At 38.4% G+C, this 16671-nt stretch overlaps 1 protein-coding gene across 2 annotated transcripts in view; it reads right to left on the bottom strand.

The window, feature by feature from the left end:
• nphp3 (nephronophthisis 3) overlaps positions 1-16671 on the bottom strand; it is a 55321-nt gene that overhangs the window by 11185 nt on the left and 27465 nt on the right. For both annotated transcript variants that reach the window (XM_087308763.2, NM_001202441.1), the window contains exons 13-22: positions 15641-15784; positions 13641-13738; positions 13439-13541; positions 12414-12496; positions 6866-7004; positions 6618-6782; positions 6354-6448; positions 4420-4542; positions 4148-4337; positions 2807-3048 (exon numbers count right to left, since the gene is read on the bottom strand). In XM_087308763.2, coding sequence (XP_087164889.1) covers positions 2807-3048; positions 4148-4337; positions 4420-4542; positions 6354-6448; positions 6618-6782; positions 6866-7004; positions 12414-12496; positions 13439-13541; positions 13641-13738; positions 15641-15784 — 1382 coding nt within the window. The remainder of the gene's footprint in view (positions 1-2806; positions 3049-4147; positions 4338-4419; positions 4543-6353; positions 6449-6617; positions 6783-6865; positions 7005-12413; positions 12497-13438; positions 13542-13640; positions 13739-15640; positions 15785-16671) is intronic.

Below are 16671 nucleotides of genomic sequence, written 5' to 3'. Positions count from 1 at the left end.
ACACCTGAACCAGCTAATCAAGCTCTTTCGAGGTTTACTAGAAACTTCCAGGCAGGTGTGTTGAAGGAAGTTGAAACTAAACGATGCAGGACATCGGCCCTCCAGGACTGAGTCTGGACATCCTGACTTAAGCAAAGGTAGAAAAAATGATCTGCTCAATTTAGTTAAAGCTGAAGACCGCATCATATGCCCAATGTTAATTAAGGCAATCCTGAAATGGACTGCAAGAATAATGTAAATTATTCAAACATATATTTGCTATATTGAACTTTATATTTGATATTGATCAAACGTATATTTGATATCATTCAATTATATCAAACCATTCAAAGGTTTAAGGTAAAAATAATAGTTATATTTGGTAAAGATGTAAACTGATCAGGTGTGATAATAAAGACATTTGTAATGTCGATTTCTATTTTAAATAAATGTTTTTGTAGATATTCTGTGAATCAGTATCTGGAAAAAAAATCACAATCAGCCCTTTTTCATACACATTAAGGTGTGGGGTTTGACTGTTTTGGATGATTGTCAAGTTCTGTTGCAATATCATAAATATATATGCATCATAAAATCTTTAGTTTTGTAACTTTTAGTTTGGTCTTATCCAACCAACCCAGATCAAAACAACCATTAGAAACGAATTACAGAACTCCTTAGAGTCCTATCGAATGTGCTTATCAATTTGGAATATGCAAGGAGCACCACACTGCATTCTTGTTGACTTTGGTAAAAGAGCAGTGTGCCATGCTGTGCTTTATGTTGCTAGGCAAACAATGTATCAACAGTCTTTGTGCTGGAGCCCATGACATTGGGTGAATTTTCTGCACAGAATTGACTTTAGCATCTGCAAGAGCTCTGAGCACTCCCAACTAAAATGTAATAAAACACCCAAAGTTAAAACACCCGCTGTCAAAAGAAAACCATTTTAAAAAGGCTCCTTTCGTGCTCGACGTTATTGGAGCCTCATGCTGTGTTCACACCGGATGAGGATGAAGCATCAAGCGTGAGTGATTTACATATTAAATCAATGCAAAGACACGAATAGACATCCTGCGGTGTAATTCATGCGAACGAGGTGGCACGAATGATGCGATTTGAGCTTAACAAGTATTTTGCGCGAATCGCACGAGTTGGAAAATCTAAACATCAGCGGACATTCGCACTGCATTCATGAGTTTGCTCTTGTAGGGAAGTGATTATGACGTAGTGCCTGTTGTTGGTGTCCCGAGATGAAATCCTCTTGCCGACACCGGACAACAGTTCATCAAACTGCACAGCTGAATGCTTTCATCATCCAGGTATAGTTTCTGGAGGAGTTAATGAACACACAGAGCTGGGTGCACATCTGAAAGGATCTAGTGGCGCCGAACGAATCTACGCTGTTTTTCAGCATTCCTAAAGCACATAAAGCACAGCTACTAGGGCTGTGCAATTAATCGAAAATCCGATTTCGATTTTGGCTTTTAACGATTATGAAAAACCATTAATCGAGATAAACGATTATTCCATCACGTACCGCCCCCTTTCCAGTTGTACACGTGTGAAAACTCTTTGCCTCTGCGTGAAAATTACGAAAGGCGCATGTGCTGTAATGTAACTTTTGCAGCACGGGATGCGCATCATTTATAATTTTAAAAGCGCAAAAGAGCACGTACTGTTGTGCGTGTGCGCGCCGTGCTTAGCCTCTGACAGGTAGCGTGTGTGTGTGTTTGCGCGCGCGCCGCGCTTAGCCTCGGACAGCACACACACATCTAACGCGATCTTAATGTGAGCGCTTTAATGGTCAAATACATGCACATTTGTGTCAGAGCGCGGTGTTTAGTGATTATTAATATTAACCCTCATTTGTGTAATAAACTAACAAGTTGAGAATCAAAAGACACGTGAAATAGAAACCATATCACAGTCGCACTATTCTTAAAGTGACAGCGTGCGGTAATCCTGCTGCTGCCGACTGTTATTATTATTAATCAATAATAAACTAAAAAATACAGTGAAGATGCTTAAAGCACAGTTTAAACACAATAGATTTAATAACTCATTTCTAATCACTCATTTCTTTTATCTTTGCTATGATAACAGTACATAACATTTTACTAGATGTTTTTCAAGGTACTAGTATTCAGCTTAAAGTGACATTCAAAGGCTTAATTAGGGTAAATAAGACAAGTCATTGTATATCAGTAATTTCTTCTGCAGACAATCAAACATATGTATTGCTTAAAGGGGCTAATAATATCGAGCTATTAAAATAGATTTCAAAATATTCAAACCTGCTTTTATTCTAGCTAAAACAAAACAAATAAGCCTTTCTCCAGAAGAAAAAAATATTATAGGAAATACTGTAAAAAAAAATCCCTCTGTTAAACATCATTTGGGAAATATTCATATACAAAAATAAATTCACTGGAGGACGAATATTTTTGACTTCAGCTGATAATCGTTTTGAATAATCGTGATTACAAATATGACCAAAATAATCGTGATTATGATTTTTCCCATAATCGAGCAGCCCTAACAGCTACTATCTTAATAAAGCCCCACCCATGACGCGAATCCTCATCTATAAGTGAATTTGACGCATGAATGAAGCGAGTAAACCCAAAATGTTCATGCCTCTATTTACGTGCAAATAGAGAATCAATTTATCTGTGCATGCTGCGTCTGGTGTGAACGCAGCATCATTGTGGTTAGGATGCTGCCTTAGAAGAAGCTCCCTACATAGAAAACAAGGCATCTCACTAGGATCTAAACCAAAAGACTCAGCATACCAGAATATGAATTGAAGAAAAACATGCTGTACTTGTTTTGTTTCTGGTAGAGCAGTGAAAGCGAGTCTAGTTCTCTTGCGACGGTGCTGTGTTCAGGGCCATAAGCGTTTTCACAAATCTCCATAGCTTGTTTGTACAACTGCTCTGCGTTTCCAAATTTCCTCCAATGAACGTACACCCCCGCCAGCTGGTGCAGGGACTGAGCCACACTTGGGTGGTCGGGGTCCAGAGCAGTCTCACGGATCTCCAAGGAGCGCTGCAAGGGGGCCACAGCCTTGAAACAACACAATCGCAACAATTAGAAAAGCTTTTAAATTGAATACAGACATATTTAAATGGAATACACAATTCAAAGAGAAATCACAGAAAACAGAGCATCACAGTGGCGAGCCAACCACCTTACAGCAAGAAAGTCACTGGTTCGAGAGTCGGCTGGGTCAGTTGGCATATCTGTGTGGAGTTTGCATGTTCTCCCTGCGTTCGCGTGGGTTTCCTCCGGGTGCTCCGGTTTCCCCCACAGTCCAAAGACATGCGGTACAGGTGCATTGGGTAAGCTAGATTGTCCTTAGTGTATGGATGTTTCTCAGATATGGGTTGCAGCTGGAAGGGCATCCGCTGCGTAAAACACATGCTGGAAGAGTTGGTGGTTCATTCTGCTGTGGCGACCCCAGATTAATAAAGGGACTAAGCCGACAAGAAAATGTATTTGATTTTTTTGGAAATAAAAACCACCTCAAGTAAATTTGTATTATTATGGTAGGCCCTTATTTTGGTAAGCTGTTGGTCACATTTCTTGGCAGTGCCCACATACATTGAAAAAGCTTTCATGAATGAAATGCACTGAAATGTGCTGTGTTTTCCACCAAGGGAACCCAGGGGGATGAAATATAAATGGGGTACACTGGCAGTGTGTGAGGTTACACGAACCAAAACACGGAACGCACATTTTCAAACAGGAATACCTGACTTCATCTTTGAGTTTCAGATGAACATGAATGCTCACTTAACATGTTTTCTAAATATCTACAAACATTATGATATGTTTATGCTTTAGAGCAGGGGTGGCCAACCCTGTGTCTGGAGAGCCACCTTCCTGCAGATTTCAGTTGCAACCCATATTAAACACACCTGCCTGTAATTATCACGTGGTGTTCAGGTCCTAATTAATTGGTTCAGGTGTGTTTGATATGGGTAGCAGCTGAAATCTGCAGGAAGGTGGCTCTCCAGGAACAGGGTTGGCCACTCCTGCTTTAGAGGAATCTAAAACGTACATAAACCATCTTTAATCACTTTTTAACCAACATCTTGTAGCTAAATAGGCAATTGAATGAAAACATTTGGCAGATGTTCATTGGTCTTTCAGTGTGTATCACCTGACTGAGCAATCCCAGATCTTTAAGGAATCGTCCCAGTGTTTCGTATAGGTTGGCCAGCCGGCTCATGCTCTGCTCACTCTCACAGGTCTTCTCAAACTCTTTCAATGCGTCGAAATACTCCGTCGCCATCGAACACTTATCCTTACCCACAAACTGCCAGTATGCAAGAAGCTCTGAAAAATGACCCCTAAGAACACAATTTAAGAACCCATTTTAAGACATATTTACAAACAGTGGAGAAAATAGAGAGGGGGAACATGAGAATGTACCTCTTGTAGAGGTTTTGGGACACAAACAGGTTAAGCAGACTCATCTGAAGTTTACTTCGGTCTTCCTGCTGCTGCAGTAACCATGGTAACTCATCAGCCACTCTCCAGGTAACTCGGTCTTGCCTGAATTAACAAAATGATCCAACATGGCAGCAATTTATGATTTTGGACAACGTCGGTTTTTTGATCAGCACAAAAGGACAAAAGAAAGAAAACTAGAGAGAACTACGGTGGCCAAGAGAGCTTAATGTGCTGCAGTTTAAGAAAACACTTGCAATTAAAAAAAGCCAGCAAATTGAGAAAAGATCTGTTTGATGAAATTTGTTAAAATTCTCACAACACAAACACATTTAAAAAAAACGCACTGTATTTTCTTACAATGCAAACAAATAAATAAAACGTGCTGTATTTTTTCACAACACAAACAATTTAGGAAAACGCGCTGCATTTTCTCGCAACCCTTTCAAAAAGCACGGAACACAACAGAAATGTTTCAAAAGAACCATAAAACATGACAGACCTGGCTATTTAGGTTATGTTTTTTAGGCCATACAAAAGACAAGGGAATCGGGTCCGTTCTTGGTATGTGGATTACTCAATTAGCTGGATTTGGATTTTGACGATTTGACACGATCCATTATCGTTTCGTTCTTCAATACTCATCTGAGACTTGTTGTCATAGTAACAGTTCTGGTAGCTCAAGTTTGCGTAGGAGCAGGTTAATTTCATATAAACATGATTAGATTGAGTCAGTTCAAGCAAAGATAATACTGACAGTATGTACCGATTGCTGATCATTTCTTACTGTAGTTGCATACATATGGGAAACTAGGAAATATATATATATATATATATAACTGTGTGAGCCTTGATTTATTTTTCTGCTGCTACACGAGTCAGCTGAGCTATCCTATTTTTTTTTTCAACTCAACGCATAACATGACTTCTTTCACATATATCCAGAATATGCAGGTGTGAGTTATATGAATCATCCACATATCTTTTGTGACTTTATTATTTGAGATGTAAAATGCATGGAAAAGCTGCCTAAAGAGAATCAATGCAAAGTCACTCATAGAGAGACACGAATGCCCTGGTGGAGTGTGTGTGTTTTTACAGCAGTTTGACTGATAAATATGAATTTGTATTTAAATCGTTTGCGGTGCAAAACAGCATTTCCCATTGTTTACATCGTTGCTACAGCATACCGTTAACGCTAGACACTGTACATGTCATGATCAATTTTTAAACAAATAAAAACACTTATAGGTTGTAGTTTACAGCTTCTGCTTTGAGGAGATTTTAACCGAATCCAGCACTGAACTAGGAGAGATTCTGGAGCTGTGTTTTGTCAAATCATGCTTGCAATGTGTTTTACAATTCTCTGGAACATAATTAATATTGAACTGTAAACACTTCTGTCTATGTGTCGTGTACTTTGGAAGCCCAAATACAGAAACAGACGAAGCTCTGTGGAAACAGCGGCGTTTGGACGCATTTTAGCTTTCTCTGCTTTACATTACAGCGCCTCTGGCCACAGCCCTTAGCAGCGCAGTGTATGTGCGCGGTAAAAGTACCTTTGTGTTCTCACAAGGGCCTGAAGTATTTTTTGTAGTCCCCAAAATTCGTTCATTATAGGCTTTGCTAAGCTAACTCTGTAAAAACCAAGGTCTCCCTTTGCATTGAACCTTGAGCTTTTTACAATCAGAGATGTTGTTTATGTTCACACAGCTACATTACACACCAACTAAAGTTTAAAATATGATATCGTAGTGGACCACCCCTTTAAGTAAAATTAACAGAATGTCCAAAGGGGAGCAACAAAATAAAGAGTAACCTTTTACATGCAATGCTTCTCAGTTGAGTAAATAGGCAAACACATTTAAATGCTGCACATCCAAATTCCTTTAATATGTGTAAATACATGTTCTTACTCCAACTGCTGGCTGAAGAAGCGAATACATTTCTCTCTGTAGGATCCACGGCATTTGTCACCATCCAGAAACTCTTGGTTGACCCCTTCACATGCCTGGAAAAATAACCCACACAAACCGGTTTCACTATAATTCACTTCAGTTTCAGTTATTTCTATAAATGAGATGTGAAAGCGAGTTTCTTAGCCAACAAAGATCAAAATACCAAAATAAATTTTACACACAGAGACCTTAAAGAATATTGACAAATATAGTCATGCGCACCTGTGAGTGCTGAAACCGTATAAGCCCACAGGCATAAGTAATAATGAGAAGCCTCTCCAGATTGTGTAGCATTGAGATGAGAGCAGGGAAAGTCAGGTCTGGGAACAGCTCCAAGACTTCTGATTCGCTGATGCCGTTGTGGCTGGCACAAACTAGGCACAATAACTGCATGATATACAAATGAATTAAGATCAAAAGTTAATGAAGTGACTTTTAAATGATACTCCACTTCAGAACAGACAGTTCACCTCTTTCATGATGTGTTTTTCCTGATCACTGTTTAGTGAGTCCAGTGCTACCTTCAGCCCAAGTCTGTAGAGTGATACTGTATCTTGACACATTACACACTGTTGTAGAGTTCTGTCCAATGTCCAAGAGGTACTGAAGCTAATAGTGGAAACATAAAAAAATATTGTCATACATAGATGCCACATACAGTATGCAACATGGCTCGCTCCAATCACTAATACAATGGAACAGTGATTTCTAGAATACTGCATCTTTACAACTAACATTATCAGCTTCTCTAAATTGGCTGCTCATCCATGAATGATGAAGGACAGGATAAAGTGGGGATTCTTAATGGGCATTGGGTATTTGGTTCAACACTGCAGCTGGAGTTTTTCATCAGTTCAGTGCAGAACAGGGTTAAGATCTGACATTTAAGAGAATTTCTCATGAGACATTTAAGAAAACCTCTCATGAGCAAAAAGAATGAAAAAGCTAAACTAACTTTTGTGGAAGAGCATGTTGTGTCCATAGTTCACCTCCCAACAAACCTTTTTTTTTTTGTTTAATATATGTCCAATAGACATGTAAACGTAGACATCTTGGCTAAAACAAGGCTAAACTTGGGCTGTCAGTGAAAATCTAATAATATCTAAGAATAGCCCAAAACTAGACTAGTCATCAAATAGACAGGCCTGTTCCTAGATGTCTATTAGATTTTCACTGACAGCCCAAATTTAGCCTTGTTTTAGCCAAGACGGCTCTGTTTACATGTCTATTAGTCATCTATTAGACATCTTTTAAAAACAAAAACATTATGTTCTTTAAGTTGGACAAAGACTGAACCTAATCTTTCTAAAGTATAACATCAGGAATATTAGACCTTTCCTATCAAAACATGCTGCTTAACTGCTTGTCCAAGCTCTTGTTCTGTTCAGACTATTGCAATTAGCAATACTCTCTTTGCTGGCTTTCCAATCAACTCAATCAAGCCTCTTCAACTGATTCAGAATGCAGCAGCAAGAGTGATCTTCGATGAACACAAAATAGTACGTCACACCTTTATTCATCAGCCAACACTGCCAATCGCTGCTTGCATCAAATTCAAGGAGCTGTTATTCACCTACAAAAAAACTGCTGGCTTTGCACCCTTAAGCAAACTACTTAAGGCTTAAATGCTTACCAGGAACATACACTCTGTTACTGAATGTCACTTTGTGTAGTAGACCACCAACTACTCTAAATAAATTTCACGCAGTGGATGCCCTTCCAGCCGCAACCCAGTACTGGGAAACACACTTTTCAGTGCCCTTCCAGCCGCAACCCAGTACTGGGAAATTCAAGAAGCTGTTACTCACCTACAAAACAACTACTGGCTCTACAGCCTTCTACTTGAGCCCACTACTTCAGGCTTACATGCTCACCAGGAACCTGCACTCTGTTACTAAATGTCACTTTGTGATTCCATCCCTAAAGAGGCACAAAATTAAATCGTAAGGACCTTCAATTCTAATGTTACTTCCTGGTGAAATGACTTGCCAAACTCTATGCGAACTGAGAATCTGACTATTTTAAGAAAAATCTGAATACTCATCTCTTTCATAAATACCTAATAGTTAATTTATCTAACAATAGCAATCCCTATTTATACAAAACACTTATATTTTTATATTTTATATTTATATATATATTTTTTAATAAACAGTCCATGTTTCTTGGGAAAAATTGTGCAATTCTAAGTGTGCTCCATGCTTGTGAGTTGACAAACCACCTGTATGAAACACTCTTTCCCCTCCAAATAAATCAATTAGACAATCAATCAATCAATTAATCAATCAATCAATAACGCTAAACCAAATTAAACTTGTCATTAAATGTACAGTGCCTATAGAACATCATCAAACCCCTTTGAAATAATTACTATTTTAATTAAAATAGTACTTTATTAATTTATCATACAGAATGAAATTAAATCACGTTCCAAATAACTTTTCCAGCATTTGAAGAGTTTTTGTAGGCTTATCCTAACCTGTTCCTTTCTACAACCTTATCCCGAAGGTCTCTTCAAAAGCAAGGTGTCAGTAAAGGTATAGATTTTCACAGGGTATGATAATGTCTTATAGGCACTGTACTCTCTGGTGATTGAAAGTGCTTCTTTTATCAAGTTTTGTAAGACACATGGGTTAATAGTGTCTGCAAAATTAATAAATGTAAATGTGTAAAGCAGTCATTAAAAGGTGGAGGAGAAAACGTCATGGTCTGGGGGATGTTTTCTTGTCTTATACAGCTAAATGTCAGGGTCAGTATGAATGTTTATCAGAAGCTACTTTGCAATATGTGGTTCTTTCCCTCGTTGCCCAATCAGCCAGCAGTTTTCATGCATGACAATGCTGTCACACAGCAAAATGACTAAAGAAAAAAGTTCTTTGAAGCTGAAAACAGTGAAATAATGAAAGGACAAGCCCAAAGTCTTGATCACTGGCAACAGAGTTATGGCTTTTGATCTTTAGTCACTGAAGAGATTGAGGAAAAGATTATCAAGACCACAGCAGAGCAGTGTGAGAGAATACTGATGTCCTGTGGTCAAAGATCTGAAGTCAGACAAAGCAATGGCCTGTACACTTCCTAGTAAACTATGACTGATGTAACCATCAGATATTTTACTTGCAATATGCCTCTCATGTGGAGAATGAAGTCATGCATTGCTCAGGTCTGATTTTTTCCCCAGACTTCAACAAATCTATCAGTCTTTCAAATCTAATCTTTATTTTGTATTTCCTATTAGATTCAAGTCAGGTGATTGGCTGGGCTATTCGACAGCACGATTTTATCTTTCTGTAACCATTTGAGAGTTTTCTCGGCTGTGTTTTGGGTCATAGTCTTGCTGAAATGTCCACCATGGTTTTATCTTCATCATCCTGATAATGTAGATGTAAATTAATATCACCTGCTTTAGTCCAACAATGAGGAAGGGCAGAGCGTTGCTGAATAACTACTCTGAGATTTCAGCTGCAGTCTGAGCTTTCACTGCCATTTTACACCTCCCTTTCGTCATGTGTTCAATACTTTTCAAGTTCAAGTTCAATTTATTTATATAGCACATTTCCAACTGCCATTTTCAATTTCTGCTTTACAGAGAAAAAAATAAACGATATGGGCATAAAAACAGTAACAGCAATAGGCACATAAAAGGAAAGAACATAGAGAGTGTAACAATAAAAAAAGAGCAAAAAAATTAAATAAAATTTTTGCCAAATTAAAAGATGCCACCACAGTTGACCACCCTAAACAAAATTAAGAACAGGATCTTTTGATTTTGATCCTCTTCGCCACTACCAACACCCCCCCCCCCCTCTCCCGAAGAGAAGGACTTATCCTTCAAAAGACCCAGATTTAGACTTAAAAATAAGCAGCAACAAAGCCTACTTTAGTTCTAATGGCAGGGTGTCCAGAGGCAAGGACCTGCTATGGCAAAAGCACGTTCGCCCCTACTTTTGAGGTGGGCCTTTGAAACTTTTAATAAAAACTGATCAGCGGAATGCAAGCATCTGGATGGAGTGTAAATAACTATTGAGGGCCCAGACCATGTAGGGTTTTAAACACAAAGAGAAGGATATTAAATTTGATTCTTTGTGTCACCGGTAACCAATGGAGGAGTGACATGGGCATATTTCGTTTTTTTTGTTAAAAATCTAGCTGCTGCATACTGTATTGCAGGCGACCAATCTGAGACTTAGGCAGCCCAAAATAGAGAGAGTTACAATAGTCCAACCGGGAGGTTATAAGCGCGTGTATGGCAATTTCTAGAGAGTGTGAAGGAAGAGAGGATTTCATTTTAGAGAGAAGGTGGAGTTGGTAGAAACTATTTCCAACCACTTTTGAGATATGTTTATCAAATTTTAAGTTCTGGTTTAATGTTATGCCCAGGTTTTGTACCTGGGGTGATCTGAACTCCTCCAAGTTGCGTAACCTGGGGCGTTTACAGCTTGACAAATTATTGGGCCTAAATATAACAACCTCTGTTTTCTCCTCATTTAGAAATAATAAGTACTCAGAAAGACATGCTTTTACCTCCTCCAGGCACAGTGACAATGAGTTCACAACAGAGGACTCATTTTGCTTTTTGAGTGAGAGATAGATTTGTGTATCGTCTGCATGAAGATGAAAGTGCAGGCCATATTTTCTGAAAATAGAACCTAGTGGGAGCACACAAAGAGAGAATAGTGAAGGTGCTAGAATCGAGCCCTGAAGAAGACCACATGTTAGCGGTGCCGTGGAGAAGGAATAGTTACCGATTTTGACAAAAAACTTCCTGTCGGAGATGTATGATTTAAACCATTTCAGCACTATACCCCCTCAGCCTAACCCAGGACTCTAGCCGAGATAATAACACAGAGTGGTCAATGATATCGAAGGCTGCAGATAAATCCAGCAAAATTAAGGCCACACAATTACCAGCATCAGTGCGGAGATAGATGTCATTCAAAACTCTTACTAGAGCGGATTCAGTGCTATGAGCCGGCCTAAAGCCAGATTGAAAAGCCTCAGCCATACCATTCTGGGATCGAAATCTTTGTAATTGATTAAGTACAATTTTTTTTCTACAATTTTTGAAATGAAGGGTAAGGCGGAAATGGGGCTAAAGTTTTTGAGATTAGATGGATTCAGTGAGGCCTTCTTGCGCTAAGGTGTGACTTTTCCCTGCGTCATTTCATTTTATGACACATAACTTCATTTGTAAACAAATCAATATTGTTTACTTTGCATGTATAGATTTCTTTGGTTGTTACCAACATCTGGTGAAAATTTCAAGTCAGCAGCACCTTTGGAAACAAGTTTTCTGAGAAAAATAATGAAGTGTTGAATACTTATTTCCCCCACGGTACGTGCATACATGCACAATATATGTTAATTTAATTTATTTTAACTTAACCACATTTATGAATACACAAATAGCACACTCAAATATTGTACATAGTAAAAAAAACAAAAAACAAAACAAAAACAAAAACAAATTGATGGATGTAAATTTCATTCACTCATTGATTTTCTTTTCGGTTTAGTCGCTTTATTAATCTGCGGTCGCCACAGCGGAATGAACCGCCAACTCATCCAGCATATGTTTTACGCAGTGGATGCCCTTCCAGCTGCAACCCATCTCTGGTAAACATCCATACACACTCATACACTACAGACAATTTAACTTACCGAATTCACCTGTACCACATGTTTTTTGACTGTGGGGGAAACTGGAGCACCTGTAGGAAAACCACGCAAATATGGGGAGAACAAACAAGCTCCACACAAAAACGGCAACTGACCCAGCCGAGACTCGAACCAGCGACCTTCTTGCTGTGAGGCAACAGCACTACATACTGCGCCACCGCGTCACCAGTTGTAAATATCCTCTTGTCTAAATTATTACATTTTATTAATTAAAAGCATATAGAAAGATTTAAAATGACAGTATTATAGGTATATTGAGGCTGCCATGTGATTCTTAAAGGAGTTGTTTGATGTGATATATTCTTTTTCTAAATATAGTCACTCGCTCGCAAATCTACTTACTGTGTAATGAGTCTGGCCAGTAGTGAGACATAGAGTGCGTTGCATGTTGCTGCTGAACGACAGTGTTTCTCCAGCTTCTTCTCCTGTTTGACAGATGCTCAGTCTCATTTGATACACAGATATAAACACAAATGAACACAGACTTGTACTCCCACACCACTTTTTTAGGTACACTTGTCCAACTTATTGTTAATGTAAATTTCTGATCAGCCAATCACATGTCTGCAACTCAGTGCATTTAGGCATATAGATATGATCAAGGTGATCTGCTGCAGTCCAAACAGAGCATCAGAATTGGGAAGAAAGGTGATTTAAGTGATTTTGAACATGGCATGGTTGTTGGTGCTAGATGGGCTGGTCTGAGTATTTCAGAAACTGCTGGTCTACAAGGATTTTCACGCACAACCATCTCTAGAGTTTACAGAGAATAGTCGGAAAAAGAGAAAATATCCAGTGAGCGGCAGTTCTGTGGGCGCAAATGTCTTGTTGATGCCAGAGATCAGAGGAGAATGGCCAGACTGGTTCAAGAATTTGGCGTCAACAACATGAAAGCATGGATCCATTGTTGTACTTACATGTATGGTTTATGCTGGTGGTGGTGGTGTAATGGTGTAGGGGATAATTTCTTGGCACACTTTGGGCCCATTACCTTCTTATGGCTACTTCCTGCAGAATAACACGCCATATTATAAAGTGTGGATCATCTCAGACTGGTTTCTTGAACAAGACATTGAGTTCAGTATACTCAAATGGCCTCCAGTCACCAGATCTCAATCCAATAGAGCACCTTTGAGATGTGGTGGAACGGGAGATTCGCATCATGGATGTAAAGCCAACAAATCTGCAGTAACTGTGACCCTATAATATCAATATGGACCAAAATCTGTGAGGAATATTTCCAGTACCTTGTTGAAATTGAATCTTTTCCAACAAGGTACAGTAGTTCTGAAGGCAAAAGGGTGTCCAACCCAGTACTAGTAAGGTGTACCTAATAAAGTGGCCGATGAGTGTATATTAAAGTTTACCTGATCTTTACTGAGTTTGATATCCACGCTCACACACTCCGTGCTGATGACACTCTTTACCTCTCTGGGATTGAGTGGATCTAGGTGCAGTGTGGGCCACAATCTAAAAAAAGTTTTGTTGGTGAATGCTTGCTTGTGATTTTTAATATAATGTAATATTTATTTGAAAATAATATACTATGTGTATTTGTAAACCACAAACCTCCATGCTTGTGGGCAGGTCTCCACATTAACCGACACCAGCACTCGCACATTAGCAGGAAGCGGATCAATCAACCATTTCATGTGGCGCTCAGCATTCTGGGAAATAAAAGATTATCTTAAACATGAAGAGGATTACAAGGGGGAAATTTGGGACGATAGCAAAAGATGATGATTGTTTTCATGGTTTAGTTAACAACCTATGTATGACTAAAAATAAAATAATTCTATACTATTATTATTTTTTTTAAATATATGTAACATAAAACACTACAAATGACATTAAAAATTGAATGCTGTTGCAAATGTGGCCGATTAGACACATATTATTTTGCTTTATTCAACAAATAATACACTGTCAACCTCTCCTACCCAGAAAAGACCGAATGGTCAGTGTGTAATACGATTCCAAAGGTTATTACGACACCAAAAGAATGGGTGCTTGGAAATGGACAGAAACATGGTCATGCTTCTATACACTCCTATTCAACTTGCTTAAGACTTCATGTAACCCTTTATTCCCTCTTTATGTGTAATTAAGTGTTTTGCAACAAGTCTCTTGCTCGTATTTATATTATGGTTGTTTTAATACTCCTGGAATCAATGTTAAACTCTACCACAGCTAAACAAAATCCATGAATGGTTCATGTTTGATGTCCCTGTGAAGCTAATTTGGTGTACTGAACGACTGTTTACATTTTAGCAACATATTAACATTTAAAGAAACTTTAAACATTTTTGCATCAGCATTTACCCAGAATGTATATGCAAATCACCAAGCTTTACAACAAAGGACTTTAAAATGTGCCTTGGAAAGGTAACTTTCTCATTGCTCAACTCAACTCGCGAGAGTGGTACAAAATAATCCTTATAAAATCTGGTGACTAGAAGAACAAGCACAGAGGAAAAGGAGTGACCTCAAGAGAGAGAGAGCTGTTCTGTTCCAGCTCAGGACAGCTTTTCTTTAGGTCCAGGGAGCAGACGTGGACCCTGGCAATAAATAACATAGCAGCACAAATGTTCCCATCTACATTACTTTTCTTTCTTAATCGTTGAGAGTCTAATTAAGTTTAGTGCGCTGCGGAACCAGAAGTCAACACGACTAGTCGTTTTGCTGCCTCAAACTTGAAACGACAGACTACACCCCACTCCAAGCCTTACAGAACAAACAGTCGACCACTGGCTAACCATGTGGGAACCCAGCTCAACAGAGATCATGTTCACATCACACAGTAAACACAAGTGGCGCCTCGAGATTACCACTGAACTGGTGTCATTAAATGTAACCATAAAGAAACCACATAAGGGTTAAATTGATTATTTTTGGTTCGCATGGTTTGGTCTTACAAAATCTGAGGTTTTTACATCATTACACACTCTCAAACTCTTATTTTTCTTCCTTTACTTCTTAAAATGTGTGTTTGTGTTAGTTTCTGTTAAGATTAGTCAATAAAGTTTCATTTTGTGTAAAGAAAGACGCCTGTGCATGTTTATGCATCTAATGCCTTACTTCGATCTTGCTACCCTGCTTAAACATAAATGGGTTTTTATTTTTGATAGCAATAGCGATAGTTGAAGTCAACTGTTTGTTCGAATGATTGCTGGACAATTTGTTTGTTCCGATTTAAAGAATCCATTCTTTTGAAGCCCACTTCAAATTAATCTTTGATCTTTCACTTAGAGCTAATTTGCTACAATGCTAAAGCGAAATGCAATGCTCCTAAGTGAAATTTAGATCAAGCCAAAATAGTCCAATTCTAAAACAGGGTAAAATTTGTGTAATTTCATTCATCTCAATTAAAACTGTTTTAAGAGAATATTTATAAAATGATCGCTGACATTTTAGAATTATGCAATCAATTACAGACAAAATGTCAAGTGATTTACTATGACGCACACATGTGGGAGTTTAGTGTTGTCTTCAACAGCAGAGATCTCTAAACCCGACCACAAACAAACACACCACAACTCAACGAGGAAGGTCATTTGAGGAAATGTTACCTGTATTTGGTCAATGGAATCAATGATGATTATGATGTTTCCATGGTGACGTGCAGACAGTCGCTCTAGCCAGCGTGGGAACTCTTCGAGGATCTTCGAAGGGTCCATTGAAAGGCCGGAAATAGACCAGAAATGCTGGAGGAGCTACACAGAATGAATGTATAAATGCGATTTGTTTTTAGATATTTACAACACTTTATTTCACTTTAAAAGTACAAATTCTTACTATTATTAACCATTAACTATGACTTATGCCTTAAGAAACTCCTAATTTGCTTCTTTTTAATAATTATAAGGGCAATAGTTTGGTTTAGGGTAGGATTCGGGATGTAGAATAAGAACCTACAGAATATGTACTTTATAAGAACTAATAAACAGCCATATCTTAATAATAGGCAGGTCATAAGCCACTAATTAATAGTAAAAATTGGTAAATAAACTAAAGTGTCACCAAAACAATGTCACATTCACATTTTGCTCAAAAACCAAGAACTTTTCAGTACTCAATCTCCACTGAACAAATCAAAATACCCTTATTAGACAGCAGGTATCCTCTTGCTGTGTCTAATTATGATACCCTGGGTTTAAAAGAGTTACATGTGTCCTCAATCCTTAATGCTATCCACATACTCAGATTTTGAAGAGTTACCATTATTTAAATGTTTAAAGGTATGTGCAGGCTATGACTTTTTACCTAAAGTCCAGGATGTCTAATATTAATCATCAGATCAACACTATTCATGTACAGTGCAAGGGTATGATTAAATTTTATTTACATGCAACTAATTTAATATAGAGAGGCACTAAAAGGCGCAAGGTAGCTGGTGATTAAATAACTTTAGGTGACACTAGCAGACTTAGATGCCAGAGATAAGATAATGCCAAGCATAGAGGACTTCTGGAGGTCTCCATAATCCTGGACCAGGCTGTATCCTGAGAAAAATGGTCATGAAGGAGTGGAGAGTACTAGATTGATTTCTGAAAGACCCCAGTGACAGACGAGTCTCCATATTGATCCCATGGGGCAGCCT

The sequence above is a fragment of the Danio rerio genome, chromosome 24 (assembly GCF_052040795.2).
Source record: "Danio rerio strain M-AB ecotype USA chromosome 24, GRCz13ab, whole genome shotgun sequence".
Lineage (NCBI taxonomy): Eukaryota > Metazoa > Chordata > Actinopteri > Cypriniformes > Danionidae > Danio > Danio rerio.
Note: the sequence above shows the minus strand (reverse complement) of the source record. Positions and strands in the feature narration are given on the sequence as shown.